Below are 17,054 nucleotides of genomic sequence, written 5' to 3'. Positions count from 1 at the left end.
TATATATATATAGTTTAAATGTGTAATTTTATTCTTTCCTAAAAGTGTGCTAACAGTTATTTTCAGTTAAGCAATAAAAGATAACTTTGTCGACATTAGTTGACGAGATTTAATACTTTAAAAAAATACCTTTCGACTTCTCATACAATCTTTTCTAAGCTTACTTATTATATTCAGAGTGATTAACACAACTGCTTCGACAAGGGAAATTGTATCATCCGGTCATCAGCTCCGGTCATCATACACCAATATGTTTCTTTACCTGCTCTGCATTATGATTTAATATCATGCCTTGGCAATTTAGGCTATGCAGTTGTTCTGTGATCCAGAAATTTCACGTTGGAAGCCCCTGAACCACTGATAAATTTTATTTTATTTTAACTCTGACGTTAGACAGGTGCATTTTTGTGAAGTGTTTCTTTGATTATTTTGATATTTCACAAATTATACATCAGGTGTAAATGAAAATGAAGCTTTTCTTCTTTTCCCACAATAGTCTTATATAGTTTCCTTAATGAACCTCTCAGCAACTGGGGCGTGCAACGGAACGCATTAATTGTCGCTCATTATCACGATGCCGGGGTTGGGGTTGGACTAAGCAGACTTCACAGAATCCCCCAAATTATCGGGGAGTTTTTCATGATCACAAGACAAATTGGTGCCCATCTGTATGATATCAGGATTTTAAGGAATATAAGTAAGTACTGGTGGAGGTAAGTTTCTATTTTCTGCTAAAAGCTTTGAATATTTGTATCATTTTGAGTTTACAACAACACACATCTCTTTAGCGCGTTTATATATCCATGTATCGTGATCAGACAAATGGATTTTGACCTAACATACATTAGAGTGTATCCGCGTCGCTCGTGTTACATCAAGTGTTTTGTTTATTTACATTTTGTCTTTGACGTTTGAGAATTATTTCTCTAAATGTTGTAAATATATGCTATAATATGATTTTTGGAAGTTATGTATTATAGCATATGTCTGTAAGGCATTACATTTTGTTGTATGGCCCGAAGAAGGCTCATTATATTTTATTATGTCACAATGTAATTAGCACCGCAAGACAAGTTATGCATTGTGTTGCGATGGTAGATAGGACAAATTGAAATTTCTTAATTATTGTACATTTCTCAGAAACAAAGTGAGTACAACGAAGTTTACGGTTTAAACATTTTAATCACTGACCATTGTTGCAGACTGAGGTGATGCGATTGATAAACAATTATCAAACATTAATCACTGATTATTTCTAGACTTGTCATCGCCTAAACAATAATTTCAGCCACAGTAGTATAACTAATAAAAAAGCTTAAGACCTGTGTTTATGTTATCTTAAGATGTAATGGCAGTACATGAAAGCAAACAGTTTAATTTTATTGATATAATTTACTATTTGTACTCTATCATCATCATTGTTATATGTACGTTATTGAAGAAACGTATAAGGGCAAACATTGGCTTTGACTTTTGTGAGATTAGATTGGACTTTTTTTCATTCGATATTATGATAATAATGATGAAGATGGTGATGATGGTGATAGCGACGACGAGGAGAAGGAAGAAGTGGAGGAGGATTGTCGTTGTTTCATAGAAAACTCAAGTGTTGATATTTTTGTTAATGTTACACAGGGTCTTTTATACTCGACAATATTATAAAGTAAATTTTATGTTTGTTGAATATCCACACTTCATTCTGATACGTTCCATCTTAAAATTATGTAGTTTGCGAGTTGTCCCATAATAAAATATCATCTTATGATAATGTCACTTGAGAGCTGTATCATGAGTATACGAGTCATCTTAACATGAAGCCACCTGCGAACAAAACCGCACTTGAATTTCTTGGACGTTTAAGAACATTTTTAATTAAAGTTGACGAAACAGGAACAGGAAATAAATAAAAAATAACCTGTAATAATTATTTTAAACCCAGTTGCGTTTTCATTTGGGCGTTGGATAGCTGTTTTGCCATCAGAATTAGCTTTTGTTATTGTGTGGTAAAATTGATGTTGGCAGCAACTGTGAAACCACAGTCTAAATTGAACAATAGCCAAAGCAATTAGGAATTTTGGAAAAAATATTGTATCTTAGTCTTCGAAAACTTCTAAAGGGCACTTTCTAATTATAGCCTCACATAATAATTTCGTCACATAGCTAAGGTCATGCATAACATTTCCGGAATGGCTAAAAATAATTAGTATAAGTCACGAAGCTTTACCAGGAAAAGAGATATAATATGTCATGCTTAAAATGGACGTAATAGAAAGTTTATACAAAATTTAATCGGAATACCGTGCTCTCTTCTTCCACAATGCATTTAGACTGTCTAATATTTTCTCAATACGCAAGAATCCAAAACGTTCCTTCATGGAAGGTAAATTATTGGATGTGGGACTGTCCGTCATCAAGTTGTTTCATCTGCATAATTTAATTTAGTTTGATAGGTAATCTTAAATAGTTTTTGTACCTGTAATATTTGTAATTTTAGTTTGATGGACAATCTTAAATAGTTATTAAACCTGTAATATTTGTAAATTTGTTACATGCTTTTATCATTTCATACTGGATCGACTCACTTGAACAAGAACAAGTGAATTTTAACCTTTTTAAAGTTCAGCTGCAATATTATTTCGCATAAAAACGCACAGCTTGGGTTTCTTTATGTCGCATAACTAAGTTATCATGACAAACTAGAGCGTCTAATGGAACATTGTCCGTCCGATTGTCGCACTCAGCCAGTCAGATACCACTTTCCAAATGGCGACCTATTATTAAGGATATCATTCATCGAAAGCTTAGAGGATCTTGCATTTGTTTTAAGCTGGAATAAACTAACGAGTCTATACTAGCAAATTTGCATTGATACTAACATGTGGCTAACAAACATTCAGGTGTAAATCAAACCCAGATTCGGTGTCAATGACACTCGACTGTTCCATTGATATAGGGTCAGTTTCGTTCGTCGTCGATTGATGGCATGCGTGTTTATCGTAGTACTAGAAGCTACACTGACGCTTGTATTAAAATATTGATTTACATTACAATTGGGAAGAATATATTTCCTTGTAACAAACGTAACCAAAGCACACATCAGAACTAATTGTTTTCAACAGATGGCTTGCTGTGCAGCTGAGGTAAATCAAAACTTCAATTTTGATTGTTAAAAAGTGATATATACGATTATTGAATTTGTCCTACAACATGGTGGTTATGCCCGGCGTGCCTTCGTCAAGACCATCAAGAAATAGTGTCACTGGAGGTGCAGTTTGAACGACGAGTGTTTAAATTCACACTTCTACCATTACACCGTGCATATTGACCATGCAACTTTCAATGAGCACTTTAAAATTATTTAAATTTACATATGACAACGCATGACATGACATATGCTGAATATTTTACATGTACAGTGTGTTTTACATTCACGTATGACAAAAAAATTGCATCATATTAGTAAAAGTGATTGATTCGTTTTAAAATTGTTTTTGTTTTTGGTTGTATTATACCTCAATATTTAACATATAAACTAATTAACATAACATTTAAATTAACACAGAATTAGTGCAACAAGTAAGGATATTTGGGCAAAGTTCTTTATAATGGTGCTGGCCATAGCGTCGCCGGTTGGTATGATAATTAAGACCCCCAAAGTGAAATACAGCCTTTATAATTTCAGCATGAATTAAATATGTATATTTATGACTAATACATATTTCACATATTCATATGTGACTAACATGTGTTACGAATGTAGTACATATGTTTATTTAGATCACATATTACCTATGGTGTACGTTTTTCTATATACCGGTACTCTTTTTCATTTGAAAGGCATGAGCTACAGTATTGTTCGCTTGTTAACGTTTCTTTTTAATATTATTTGATAGATTTACCTAAAAATAAATTCATTTGATTTTATATTATAAGGCCTTTACAAACATTTTTATCATATTTGGCTTGAATCTTGAAACAAAAGAAAACTATTTTTCACACAGTTGCTTTTCTACAATAAAAAAAATCCGTTTTATTGACCGGTATCTGTCATGGCCGACGCAGATTTATTGTGTCGTTAAACGCTCAAGAAAGTAATTTAAATTTTCTATCAAAAAGTGTAGCCCGCGGGTGAAATGCAACACACGGTCATGTCAAATGTCTTCCCATTTAGCATGTAAATTTGATTAATTGGACTAAGAATGAAAGCTATATCATGACGCATCCGAAATATTACTCCTTTGTAAGTCATTGCAATTTTAGCATCCTCTGACTGATATTTTAGCGATATATCTGAAATACGTTATCCATGGATAGTTTTGCACAAAGACAAGATAATACTAGCAAAAATAATTATACGATCTTCGTGGGCGTCTGATAATATCTATTGTGACGAGGGGAAAAGTAACGAAACAAAATACAACCCATCGTTAACCACTAGTATTATTATTATATCGCATGCGAGACTCCATTTTTATAAAGTGTTGTTAAAAGCTATATTCCTAGTTTATATCACTGCACTCGTATACATATTCCAATTTTATATCACTGCACTCGTATACGACGTCTGTAGCGCGGCAATTTATAGTGATGTAACGCACTGGGACATCATGCCACAGATATGTACCATCATGTCCCACCCAGTCAAATTTTCCTGATACCAGGCCGACCAGTTCTAACACTAACCCTTTAATGTTGAGCGCCAAGTGAGGCAGCTACTAGTACCAATTTTATATGTCTTTGGCATGACTCGGTCGGGGTTCGAACCGGCGACTTTCCACATTCTAGACGAACGTTCTAACCTCTTAGGCCACAAGAGCGGTTATATCGTCCATGTAATTCACACAATCATCTATTCATTATTAATCCGCCATTAATTTTAGATTGACAAGAAAAACGGGACAAGAAGGTGACCTGGGATTTTCGTGTATTTTCTTAAATAAAATGGCACAAATTGTGCAATCCATTATTTGTACGCCACTTTTGGTTCGATTTGTAATGAAATTCAGACACATTCTTGTCACATCATGGCGGAAACATAAAAAGAACTCCTGATGAACTCCTTCATATTTGTAATGCAAGAACATTTTCTGTATTATACTCTTCAAGTTTTATTTTCTATTTTTAATTTTTAAACCATTTTACAGATACACGATTAAATGTAAAGACTATTTCCATTCTCCATGATTGAAATTTGGCTGAAAGGCCACCGCATTTCGTAGCCCTCTTCTCCATTGAAAAAAGTATTCTACATTTTGTATTTTTAGTTTCAATTTTCAGCATCCTATTTCAATGCACATCGGGAAAAGGAATTTATATTGATAGCAAGTTATAATTTAATAATATATGTACCGCTAGACTATATCATTACAAACTAGACCTTGTGCTGTATAATTGTCTCACAGTCAGCTTATTTTTGTATTTATATATCATTTGATGCTGAGAGAGAGAGAGAGAGAGAGAGAGAGAGAGCCAGAGAGACAGAAAGAGAGAGGTACGCCTAAAATCACATTTTCTCAGCTTATCATCTATATAAAAGACCTGCCATTTAATTGAAACACCTTTCTACAGTTGAATATTTATTTCTTAATGTCAACCTCAGTCCTCATATAACACACACGTGTAGGTGGTGACTCAAGTTTAACAGGATATTTAAATCTCATCATCTGAAAAAGTCAGATCGTGTACCATTAACAATCTTGAGAACACAAAACATTCATATCTAGGTACCGTACTACTTTAATACTACTAAATAATTACTTGCATAAATTCGCAGTGTTAAATGCATTGTTTTGTTAAAACGTATTCATTGATTTGTTGCAAATAAACGCAGATTTATTACATATATATATATATACATATACATATATATATATATATATATATATATATATATATATATATATATATATATATATATATATATATTGATTTATTACAAAATTATACAAGACAGTGTTGACGAAATCAATAAAATTTTCATACTTACAATATGTGGCACAAATGAACTATTTAACGCATACTTGCGTTTATCTAACAATTGCCTTTCAATTGTTCTGCAATATTGTTCATTTATATATATTACCTTTATAAACTTAATCCAAAAATCGTACAAGGTTTAATTACATGGTAATTTTGTGTGGATTGCTGCAAAAGTAAAATTCTTCTTTGTCCTCCCAATATTTGATATAAATATGATAAATGAAAGCAAATCCTCTCCTAGCTAGTGTAGACACTAAAAAGAAAGAAAAACACCACCACCACAACAGCAGCAATGTTTACTTCTAGTAGTAGTAAGAGAATAACTACGACGACTTATACAACAATAATAGCAGGAAAATTATGAACACTGTTATCAACACCACCACAAAAACAATGACTAATTCTATTTCCTTGATTACTTGATTTAATATAATTTACAAACTAATTCTATATGGAGATACTCCTTGTAATACTAAATAGATCAAAAGACGCAATGTTGAATGCAAGACAGCATAAATGAAAAATGTCATAAAGTTATGTCGTTAAAAAGGTTAATATGCATGAAATTACACCATAGTCAATAATTTTCTTACACAAAGTTCATATGTATGAAATAACATCATAATTAGTACTTTTCTCACACAAGGTTCATATGCATGAAATAACATCATAGTTAATACTTTCTCAAACAAGGTTGATATGCATGAAATAACATCATAGTTAATACTTTCTCACACAAAGTTCATATGCATAAAATAACATCATAGTTAATACTTTCTCACACAAGGTTCATATGCATGAAATAACATCATAGTTAATACTTTCTCACACAAAGTTCATATGCATGAAATAACACCAGAGTTTATACTTTCCTCACACAAGGTAGATATGCACGAAATAACATCATCGTTTTTATATTTACTGAAACGCGGTTTTAAGATTCCATTTATGTTAATTGTAGAGATGGAACGTCCCTTGCAATAGTCATGTCCCTCTCTTTACTTCTTAGTAAAGACGGAATGTCCCTTGCAACAGCCATGTCCATCTATTTACTTCTCAGCAGACACGGAACGTGCCTTGCAGTCATCATGTCTCTCTCTTAACTTCTTAGTTGAAACGGAACGTCCCATTTAATTGTCATGTTCGTCTATTTGCTTCTATTAAAATCTCTTCTTTGCTAAATAGGATGGCTTAACTGTAAATAATCACCCTGGTTTCATCTTGAATACCCTGGTTTAATTGTAGGTAAATACCATGGCTTCATTTTATATGAATACACTGGCTTCGTTATAAATATAAATACATATCGAAACATATTGTTGAAGTATAATTTGGGAATAAGTGAAACACTATGTGTTGTGATAAACGCCTGTACATGCTGTCATAATATGGACCTATTAAAAGCATTATTGTGTTAAACCCATGAAACATACACTACAAAACCACTAATTTCTGGCTCGGTTCAACTGTGAACTCGTTACCTATTGAAATAATAAATAATCCATCCTTTAAAAATCGTCACACTTACCTGATACACATACGATTCTTTCGTATTATTATATTGGTGATCAGATGAATCAAGTTCAGCATATGTTTAAATAACGATTTATTCTTAAATTGTGTTTCTAACTCAAAGTGTTGCAGACGAAAACAAGTAGAAACAGCTAACATATTTAGTTAGAGTGTAAAAAATATACAGCTCTAAGACATTGTGGTCTTTTCTCTTGCTGTACGATTAAGACATTATTACGCGGTAATCCTATGTAGTCTGTTAAAATTAATACGGGTGTGTGTGTGATTTTTAACGTAGCTTTAACAGTTTTTCAGTCATATCGCTACGATGTCTGCAGTGTGGTAGTTTATAGTGATTCTAGCACTGGGGCATCATGTCGCAGACATGTAGCATGATGTCCCACCCAGTCACATTATCCTGACACCGGGCCGACCAGTCCTAACACTAACTTCTTAATGCTTGTAAGTCTTTGGTATGACTCGGCCGGGATCGAACCCACGACCTCCCGCATCCGAGGTGGACGCTCTAGCCAAAATTAATACGCATATATATATATATATATATATATATATATATATATATATATATATATATATATATATATGGCAGTTCAAACCTTCATAAAATTAAAAAACTATTTTTTCTTTAAAATTAATACATACATTACAGCCACACAAGTACTCGAACTATCCCTACTACTATTAGATAATCCCTGAAATAATTACATGTACTAGAACTGATCATGTATTTATTTATATTTTTATATGACCTATATACTTTAAGTCAGTAGACATCATGTATATATTTCTATTTTTATATGACCTATATACTTTAAGTCAGTAGACATCATGTATATATTTTTATTCGTATATGACCTATAAACTTTAAGTCAGTCGAAATAATGTACATATTTATATTCGTATATGACCTATATACTTTAAGTCAGTAGACATCATGTATATATTTATGTTTTTATATGACCTATATACTTTAAGTCAGTCGACATAATGTATATATTTATATTTTTATATGACCTATATACTTTAAGTTAGTAGACATCATGTATATATTTATATTCGTATATGACCTATATAATTCAAGTCAGTAGACATCATGTATATATTTATATTCGTATATGTCCTATATACTTTAGTCAGTAGACATCATATATATATATATATATATATATATATATATATATATATATATATATATATATATATATATATATATATATATATATATATATATTCGTATATGACCTATATACTTTAAGTCAGTAGAAATCATGTATATGTTTATATTCGCATATGATCTATATACTTTAAGTCAGTAGAAATCATGTATATGTTTATATTCGCATATGACCTATATACTTTAAGTCAGTGGACATAATGTATATATTTATATTCGCATATGACCTATGTACTTTAAGTCAGTAGACATCGTGTATATAGTTATGTTTGTATATGAACTTTAAGTCGTTGACAATTTTTCATCGTCAGAATGTCTCTGTAATTGGGGAGACAATTTTCAACAAGCTCTCCGCTTTCTATAGTATCCATATATATTGTAGTATTATTACTCATAGGTGAAGTTGTCCTCTTGAATAAAAACTCTTCAAACAAAACTAAAAATTTAAACAAAATAAAAAAACATAAAAGTACTATTTATATAAAATAGAAATTGTAAAGCACCATTTCATTGCGTTGGAATATTGTACTTAACAAAAATGGTTGGCTGGCTTATGACTGAAATCATAAAAAAAATAGACAAAGCTATTTTATTCAGATTGTAATACACAACATGTAAGGTGAAAACATATTTTAAAATTGTATGAGTGTATATTAGACATGGATAATGGATACAGCTTCAATAATTTTATTTGAACTTGGGATCACAACGATGATTGAAAACATCAGCACCAGAGCAACAAGAACATCAGGAACTGCTGCCGCTATTTCACTTAGTGCTGCTGCTTCTTCTTCTACTGCTACTATTGCTACTACTATCATAGCATGCTTCAGTTATCATAATGGACGAATCATATCAAATACTTTGAAATTCGTACTATAGATGCAAAGATATAAAATAAATGTGATCCTAGTTTGTTTATATCATTTGGTACAGCTACATTGTGTCGATAGATCTGTTTGCATCAAAGGAGAGCATACGGTTTTTTTAATTTGGTACATCTGTATTGTGTCAATATATTTGTTTCCATCAAAGGACAGCATAAGGACAGCATAGTGTTGTTTTATAATTTGGTACCGTTATATTGTGTCAATAGGACTGTTGGCATCAAAAGACAGCATCGAGATCCATCAGTGTGACAATATTTTTCGAATGTGGTTATTAATTTGCATTTCATCGCAGAGACGAAATGGTAATTAAAATAACAATGTCGTTCTAGATTATTAATCTTTTCTGAGGAAATCACAACAGTATAGTCATTATATTGTTCGGTATCTTGCCGGTATTACGAATTATAAAAAGGACAATAACAAGTAAAACTGAAATTTAATTGGGAAGAAGTAAGACACGAAGATTGTGTTGCGACAAACTTTTGTCGAGAGAGTCGTACTATGGACAAGCTAAGAGTAATCTTTTGTCAAATCCATGTAAAATAGTTACCTGGATAAAATGACGATTGCAGTACACCGGGCTGTTTACTGTATGCCGCTGCATTTTCACCTTACACACGTAGTCTGCTTCTCAATGAAAGCAAATTTACGCGATATAAAATAGACGAAAAGCTCATACAGTAAAGGGAATGCATGAGACGACACATATTTTAAATGTTTGTGTTTAACTGAGTTATATACAATATAATTATTTACAATTTAACACAGAATTGCAACAACAGAAAAATAAAGAAAATACCCTGCACAAAACAAGCTTACAAAATCATTGAAAAACAGGGTACAAAACCAGCCCATTGGTAAGAAGACAGACAGAAAGCTATCAGTTATCTTGTTTACTGTTGTCATTTTCTGTCACTAAAGAAATGCAGCTCTCTCCTATAGCTGTCAAGAGGTTAAAAATTATGGCTAGACATAAATAATACCACTATCTCTCCTTTTCTGACATATTTTTGCGACAGACTGTTATCTTAGACCTAACTTTCCATCAATCTGTTGAGACGAAAGCATGTTCTTAGTCGCCTTGTTCGTCATAAGGACTATTCTTGCAACATCATGATTGTCATAATGGCTTTTATTCCCCATGCCCCAAACACTGAAGGTAAGAAAAGCAATCTATTTTCAGCCCCATTTCATTGTCAAAAGTCCTAGTCATAAAGTTAACAATTTGGAAAATAAATAGATGTATTCATTCATCTTTAGTCCTCCCTACAGAGGTAAATCAGTTTTAATTTACTTTAAGAATGCTAACATGACAGGTAACATGCGCCGAGGAGGGGTAATACATGTTATCAAGAGGGGTAATACGTGTTATCAAGAGGGGTAATACATGTTATCAAGAGGGGTAATACATGTTATCAAGAGGGGTAATACATGCTATCAACAGGGGTACTACGTGTTATCAAGACGGGTAATGCATGTTATCAAGAGGGGTAATACGTGTTATCAAGATGGGTAATACATATTATCAAGAGGGGTAATACGTGTTATCAAGAGGGGTAATACGTGTTATCAAGAGGGGTAATACATATTATCAAGAGGGGTAATACATGTTATCAAGAGGGGTAATACATGCTATTAAGAGGGGTAATACATGTTATCAAGAGGGGTAATACATGTTATCAAGAGGGGTAATACATGTTATCAAGACGGGTAATACATGCTATCAAGAGGGGTAATACATGTTATCAAGAGGGGTAATATATGCTATCAAGAGGGGTAATACATGTTATCAAGAGGGGTAATACATGTTATCAAGACGGGTAATACATGTTATCAAGACGGGTAATACATGTTATCAAGACGGGTTATACATGTTATCAAGACGGGTAATACATGTTATCAAGAGGGGTAATACATGTTTTCAAGAGGGTTAATACATGTGATTAAGATTGTTGCCATCAGTGTAATTTCATGCCTAAGTTTTTCGTTTGTATTTTGCTGGCTTTCGGTTCAAAAATTCAAAGTCGACGCAGTGAAATTTAAGAACTTATTGAATTGCTTATAGTTGTACCAAAAATAAATCTTCAATGAGCTGGTACAACAGGTGATAGCAAAAATTTCTCCTTTATTGTTTGGAATAAATCATATCAGAGAAACATACCTTTAATGTGCGTTACTAATCTGATAGACCGTTCATTTTAAGCCGCACAATCACTCTATTACTGTGACAGACCACTCATCACAATCACTCTACTACTGCGATAGACCACTCATCACAATCGCTCTACTACTGTGATAGACCACTCATCACAATCACTCTACTACTGCGATAGACAACTCATTACAATCACTCTACTATTGTGATAGACCACTCATTACACCCTACTACTGTGATAGACCACTCATCACAACCACTCTACTACTGTGATAGACCACTCATTACACCCTACTACTGTGATAGGCCACTCATCACAGCCACTCTGCTACTGTGATAGACCAATCATCACGACCACTCTACTACTGTGATAGACCACCCAATACAATCACTCTACTATTTTGATAGACCACTCACTACGCAGTATAATCGCGCTATTACTTTGATATTCTATTTATTACACAGCACAATCACTTTTTTTCTACCGTGATAGACCATTGATTGCGCGGTATAATTACTTTTCCTACTGTGATAGACCATTTCATTATGCCATGCAATCACTCTTGCTATTTTGATATTCCATTCGCAGTACAAGCAGGAATAAACTATACGTACACATCAATATATTATATTCTTTTTCGTTTACTTTCCCTGCTTAAACATAAGTTTTGTTTCTTTGGAGGAAAAGGTTTTTAAATTTTATTGTTTCGAACGATTATCACACCTGTCGCAACGCATATAGCGCCTTTTCTCCTGAAAAGGTAATTAAACTGCACGATGAAGATAATTCCGTCTGTAAGTGCAAATAATGCTGATAAAATACGATTCGTTTTGTAAAAGAATCTTTCTTGCACATCATTATTTATTAAATCATTTTCAGTAAAATTGCAAAAAGTACATGAAGGACTTGTAAGACACAAACTCTGACATCAAAATATTTAGTTTGTTTTATGCAAATTTGAGATGAGTCTTGTAGAAATCATTTTCATAGTAAATTTAAGCTCGTTTAGATCTTTTCACCATATTTTTTAATTTTGTTTAGTATAACGCATACGATACATTTTTGAAGGTCGTCTGTGTTATTAAAAACGGTCGTAATAAATGACTATTAGAAAACTATAACAGAGTTAACAGTGTATGATTCTTTGCTTGAGAACTTCATAGATCGCGGCGACCGTAAATATTTCATCATAAAAATCTGAATTTACAATTAGAATATCTGGATTGTACAAGAATATCAGTGTCAAAACTAAGTAACCATGTCTTTCCTCAAGGAGCTGTCATGTCACATGATTAAAGTACATTTTATTTAGTGAATATATAAACGACATGTTCATTTTGCATTACAGATGCATGTTGCTGCCAAGAGAATAAAACAATAAATTATATTAGGTGTGAAGAAAGTGTTAACTATCACGTAATCATTATATAATTCCACCTCTGAACACCTTGGTAAGAGTCACCGTCGTATAGTGGATATAGCCACTAAATACGTATGCACTTAATATCACGAAGGCACGTGATAGTTATTCGTGTAAATGTACATTTGTGTGAATATATGATTTAGAATCATACTTGACATATTTGTTTTGATTGTCTTCTATTGTTGTTTTATTTAAAATGTGATGCTAAATAGCTTATTTGTTCCAGGTTTTATTAGATACTAGATTATTTTAAGACACGTTTCGATTTCCATTAGATACTAGATTATTTTAAGACACATTTCAATTGTCATTAAGTACTGGCTATTTTAAAACATGTTTTAAATGTCATTAAATATTGGTTATTTTGAAACTGATTACTAAATTAACTAAATGTGATTTTTGTGATTTTGATTTTTAACGTAGCTTTAACAATTTTTCAGTCATAACGCTACGATGTCTGCAATGTGGCAGTTTATAGTGATGTCTAGCACCGGGGCATTCATGCCGCAGACATGTAGCACGATGTCCCACCCAGTCACATTATCCTGACACCAGGCTGACCAGTCCTAACACTAACCTCTTAATGTTGAACGCCAAGCGAAGCAGCTGTTAGTATCATTTTTGTAAGTCTTTGGTATGACTCGGCCGGGGATCGAACCCACGACCTCCCGCATCCGAGGCGGACGCTCTAACCACTAGGCCACCGGAGCGGTAACTAAATGTAATTTGTGCGTAGCTTTATTCACCTTTACCATAAACTAATGTCGTAATGTAAATGTGACATAATAGCAAAATATGAAGATAAATAGTTCAAGAATTATTACGCATAAATGCAAATGGATTCAAGCATAAGATGAATTTTACTCAGATAATTAGTCAATTTTGTGGGGAACACAAGTTGACTTTGTTACTTATTACCATAAAACGATAACAATAGGAAAACTAGGCACGATGAAATTAGATATGATTTATGTATAAATGTAAATGAAGATCTCAAAACCAATTTTTTATTAATCTCAAGAAACATGTAAATGCCAAGTTCTTTTTCTTTTTTTATACATTCTTTTTTAATGTTTGCAAAATAATAATCTTTTATTCGATACAACAGAGTTCTTCTTTGCACTCTCCATACACCAATCAAATGTGTTATTGGTTGGCTTAAAGTTGTCAGGTAAGGTTAACATTTAGTATTTAGACTTTCAATAAAACTGACATGCAAGATTCTGAAAAGAGGAATAGAAACCATTCAAAGACCCGAGGAAAAAGGATATCGTTTATTGAGGGACAAAGCCAAAGAGTAAGAAGTTGAATTTTAGATATTGAAATAGGAACTGAAGTAGATAACATCCCCCAGACATCAACTAAGTGTGGCATTAGATGAAGTGTGATTGGATAACCTGCGTACGTAGCTGACTTAGTGAAAAGAGCAAAATCATGCGAATACGCCATTACATGCATACGTCAACGGGTAGGTTTCGTGCTTGCTTATTTGTTTTGCAGGCAGGTTTATACAGTTTACGATAAAGACGGCGAAGAGGTATTAATATTGGTGCTTTAAATGTGCAAACCTCTTCTGACGTTGAGTTGGCGGTTCGGGAGAAAGTTAGACTAGAAAGAATTAGCAAGAAGATTGGCTGCTAAGTTAGTGATTTAAATTCCTCTTGAAATAATTCCATAATAATCTCTATGGATTCTCATTAAATATATTTAACGATTATTTTACAGATAAATTATGGCGTCCACTGTATCTTTTTCTTTCGTTCTGATGGTATTTCTCGGCAATCAGCTGTGCATAGGACAATTCAGACAAAAGCCAGGTATGTGTCTCTCTTAATTACTTATCTGTCGCATGACTTGTCTCTCTCTCTCTCTCTGTATTACTTTTCAAGCAAAGATCAGACGAACAATTAAGCTAACATGTCTCAAATGCGCACTTAGTCAATACAGTTTTCAACTCTTTTACAATAGATACGTTGATAATTTATAGCATAAGTATTTTTATTACGCATAAATGCAAATGGATTCAAGCATAAGATGAATTTTACTCAGATAATTAGTCATTTAGTCAACTATATATATAGTTGAAGTATTGCCTAATTTAGCATGTAAAGTCACTATGTATGTATGTATGCACGTATGTACGTACGTACTTACGCACGCACGCATGTATGTATGTATGTATGTCTGTATGTATGTACGCACGCACGTACATACGTACGTACGCACGCAAGCACGCACGTATGTATGTATGTATGTATGTATGTATGTTTGTATACGGTGTGCTGTATTACTCATAATTACTGTTCTGTATTGAATAGGATGCTATCCCAAAGCGGATGTTGTTTTCCTTGTGGACGGTTCAGACAGTATATCCGATGATGAATTCCAGCAGCAAATGCAATTTATTCGAATATTTGTGAAGCAGACTGAAATAGGTTTCGACAAGATTCGCACTGGCGTGATAGTTATTAGTTCCACTGTGGGTGATACAATTAGTTTAACAGAATCTACCAACAGTAATGACGTATTAAACAAACTGCAAACTCTAACCCAGCCAAAAGACGGCAGTAGGACGGACCTCGGTCTTGTCTATATGGAACAGATGTTTCTAGAATATGGCAGAGAAAAAGTAGCCCGTATAGGTGTTTTACTGACTGACGGTAGGGCAAAATACATACAAGCCACAGAGGGAGAGGCAGCGGCAACGAAACAAAACGGAATTTATTTGATTGCAATTGGAGTAGGCCGACTGATTCTTGATTCGCAGTTACAGATTATTGCAAGTACCACCAATGACGCCTATCATCTAGTACCAGAGAAGAAATCCACGATTTTGTTGCTAGACACCGTATTCTACTTGGGCGAGTCCTTTTGTACCAGTAAGTTAATATGAATCTTGAACCTGTAAGTAGCTTCAAAAGCTTTAACAAATCGTATTTATCCATTTATAATGCAAATCAGCACGGAAAAAAGCATAGACAACAATCTGCCGTCGCAAAACGCATATTCAGATCAAGATCTATTCTGTTTCAAGTAGACAGAACGGCATAGACCTTGATATGCTCTGTTAGGTACTAAGGTACGTTTGTTATCAGGTTGTGGTGACATGAAGTACAACTTCCCCTGGTTCACTCAAAAACGCATGATGGAATGGATCTATTGAAAAATACATGGATACGAGATTTATTTCTAGAGCACAAAAGCAAATGACTATGATCAACACAAACCCACAAGCCCCCATTCCGAGTTCCCAAATCCTATCATTTAAAACAGCAATACTGCTTAGTGTCCCATATCCGTAATACTCGTAACTTAAAAAGCCAATGATCCTCCCTAACCAATGTCCGCAATGTGTATCACATAAATTGGCAATGCTCCTCTCTATCCCATGTCTGCAATGTTTATCACAAAAGTTGGCAATACTCACCACTATCCCATGTCCGCAATGTGTATCAAATTAATTGGCAATACGCCTCTATATTCCATGTCCGCAATGTGTATCACATAAGCTGGCAATACTCCTCCAGATATTATATCCGCAATACGTATCACTTAAAGAATCAATGTTCCCCTCTATCCCATATCCACAGTATTTATTACATAAATAAATTGGACATACTGTTCCAAATCTCATGCTTGCAATTTTTATCACGTAATAAGGCAACCCTGCTCCCTATCATATGTCCTAAATACATATCACGTAAAGATTCAACGTACACCCCTAGCCCAAGTTTGCTATACGTATCACTCAAAGAGGCAATGTTCATTCATATCCCATATCCTAAACACTTATCACTTAATAAAGCAATGTTCTTCCGTCTCACACATGCTGAACACGTATCATTAAAATGGCAATGCTCCTCCATATCCGTTTTCGCAGTTCTTAACACTTAAAGAGG

The 17,054-nt window shown here is 33.5% G+C and overlaps 1 protein-coding gene across 3 annotated transcripts in view; it reads left to right on the top strand.

Moving 5' to 3' along the window:
• Positions 1–543: 543 nt before the first annotated feature.
• LOC149777508 (uncharacterized) overlaps positions 544–17,054 on the top strand; it is a 42,197-nt gene continuing 25,686 nt past the window's right edge. For 2 of the 3 annotated variants that reach the window (XM_089942090.1, XM_089942088.1), the window contains exons 1-3: positions 544–697; positions 14,881–14,972; positions 15,474–16,034. In XM_089942090.1, the coding sequence (XP_089798216.1) occupies positions 14,888–14,972; positions 15,474–16,034 (646 nt within the window). In that variant the 5' untranslated portion in view covers positions 544–697; positions 14,881–14,887. Of the gene's footprint in view, positions 714–14,880; positions 14,973–15,473; positions 16,035–17,054 lie in introns of all 3 variants that reach the window. The other variant, XM_089942089.1, reaches the window with a different exon arrangement.

This window comes from Sinohyriopsis cumingii, chromosome 18, assembly GCF_028554795.1.
Source record: "Sinohyriopsis cumingii isolate HCF-2022 chromosome 18, ASM2855479v2, whole genome shotgun sequence".
NCBI classification, from domain to species: Eukaryota; Metazoa; Mollusca; class Bivalvia; order Unionida; family Unionidae; genus Sinohyriopsis; species Sinohyriopsis cumingii.
This window is presented reverse-complemented; position numbering and strand designations above follow the sequence as displayed.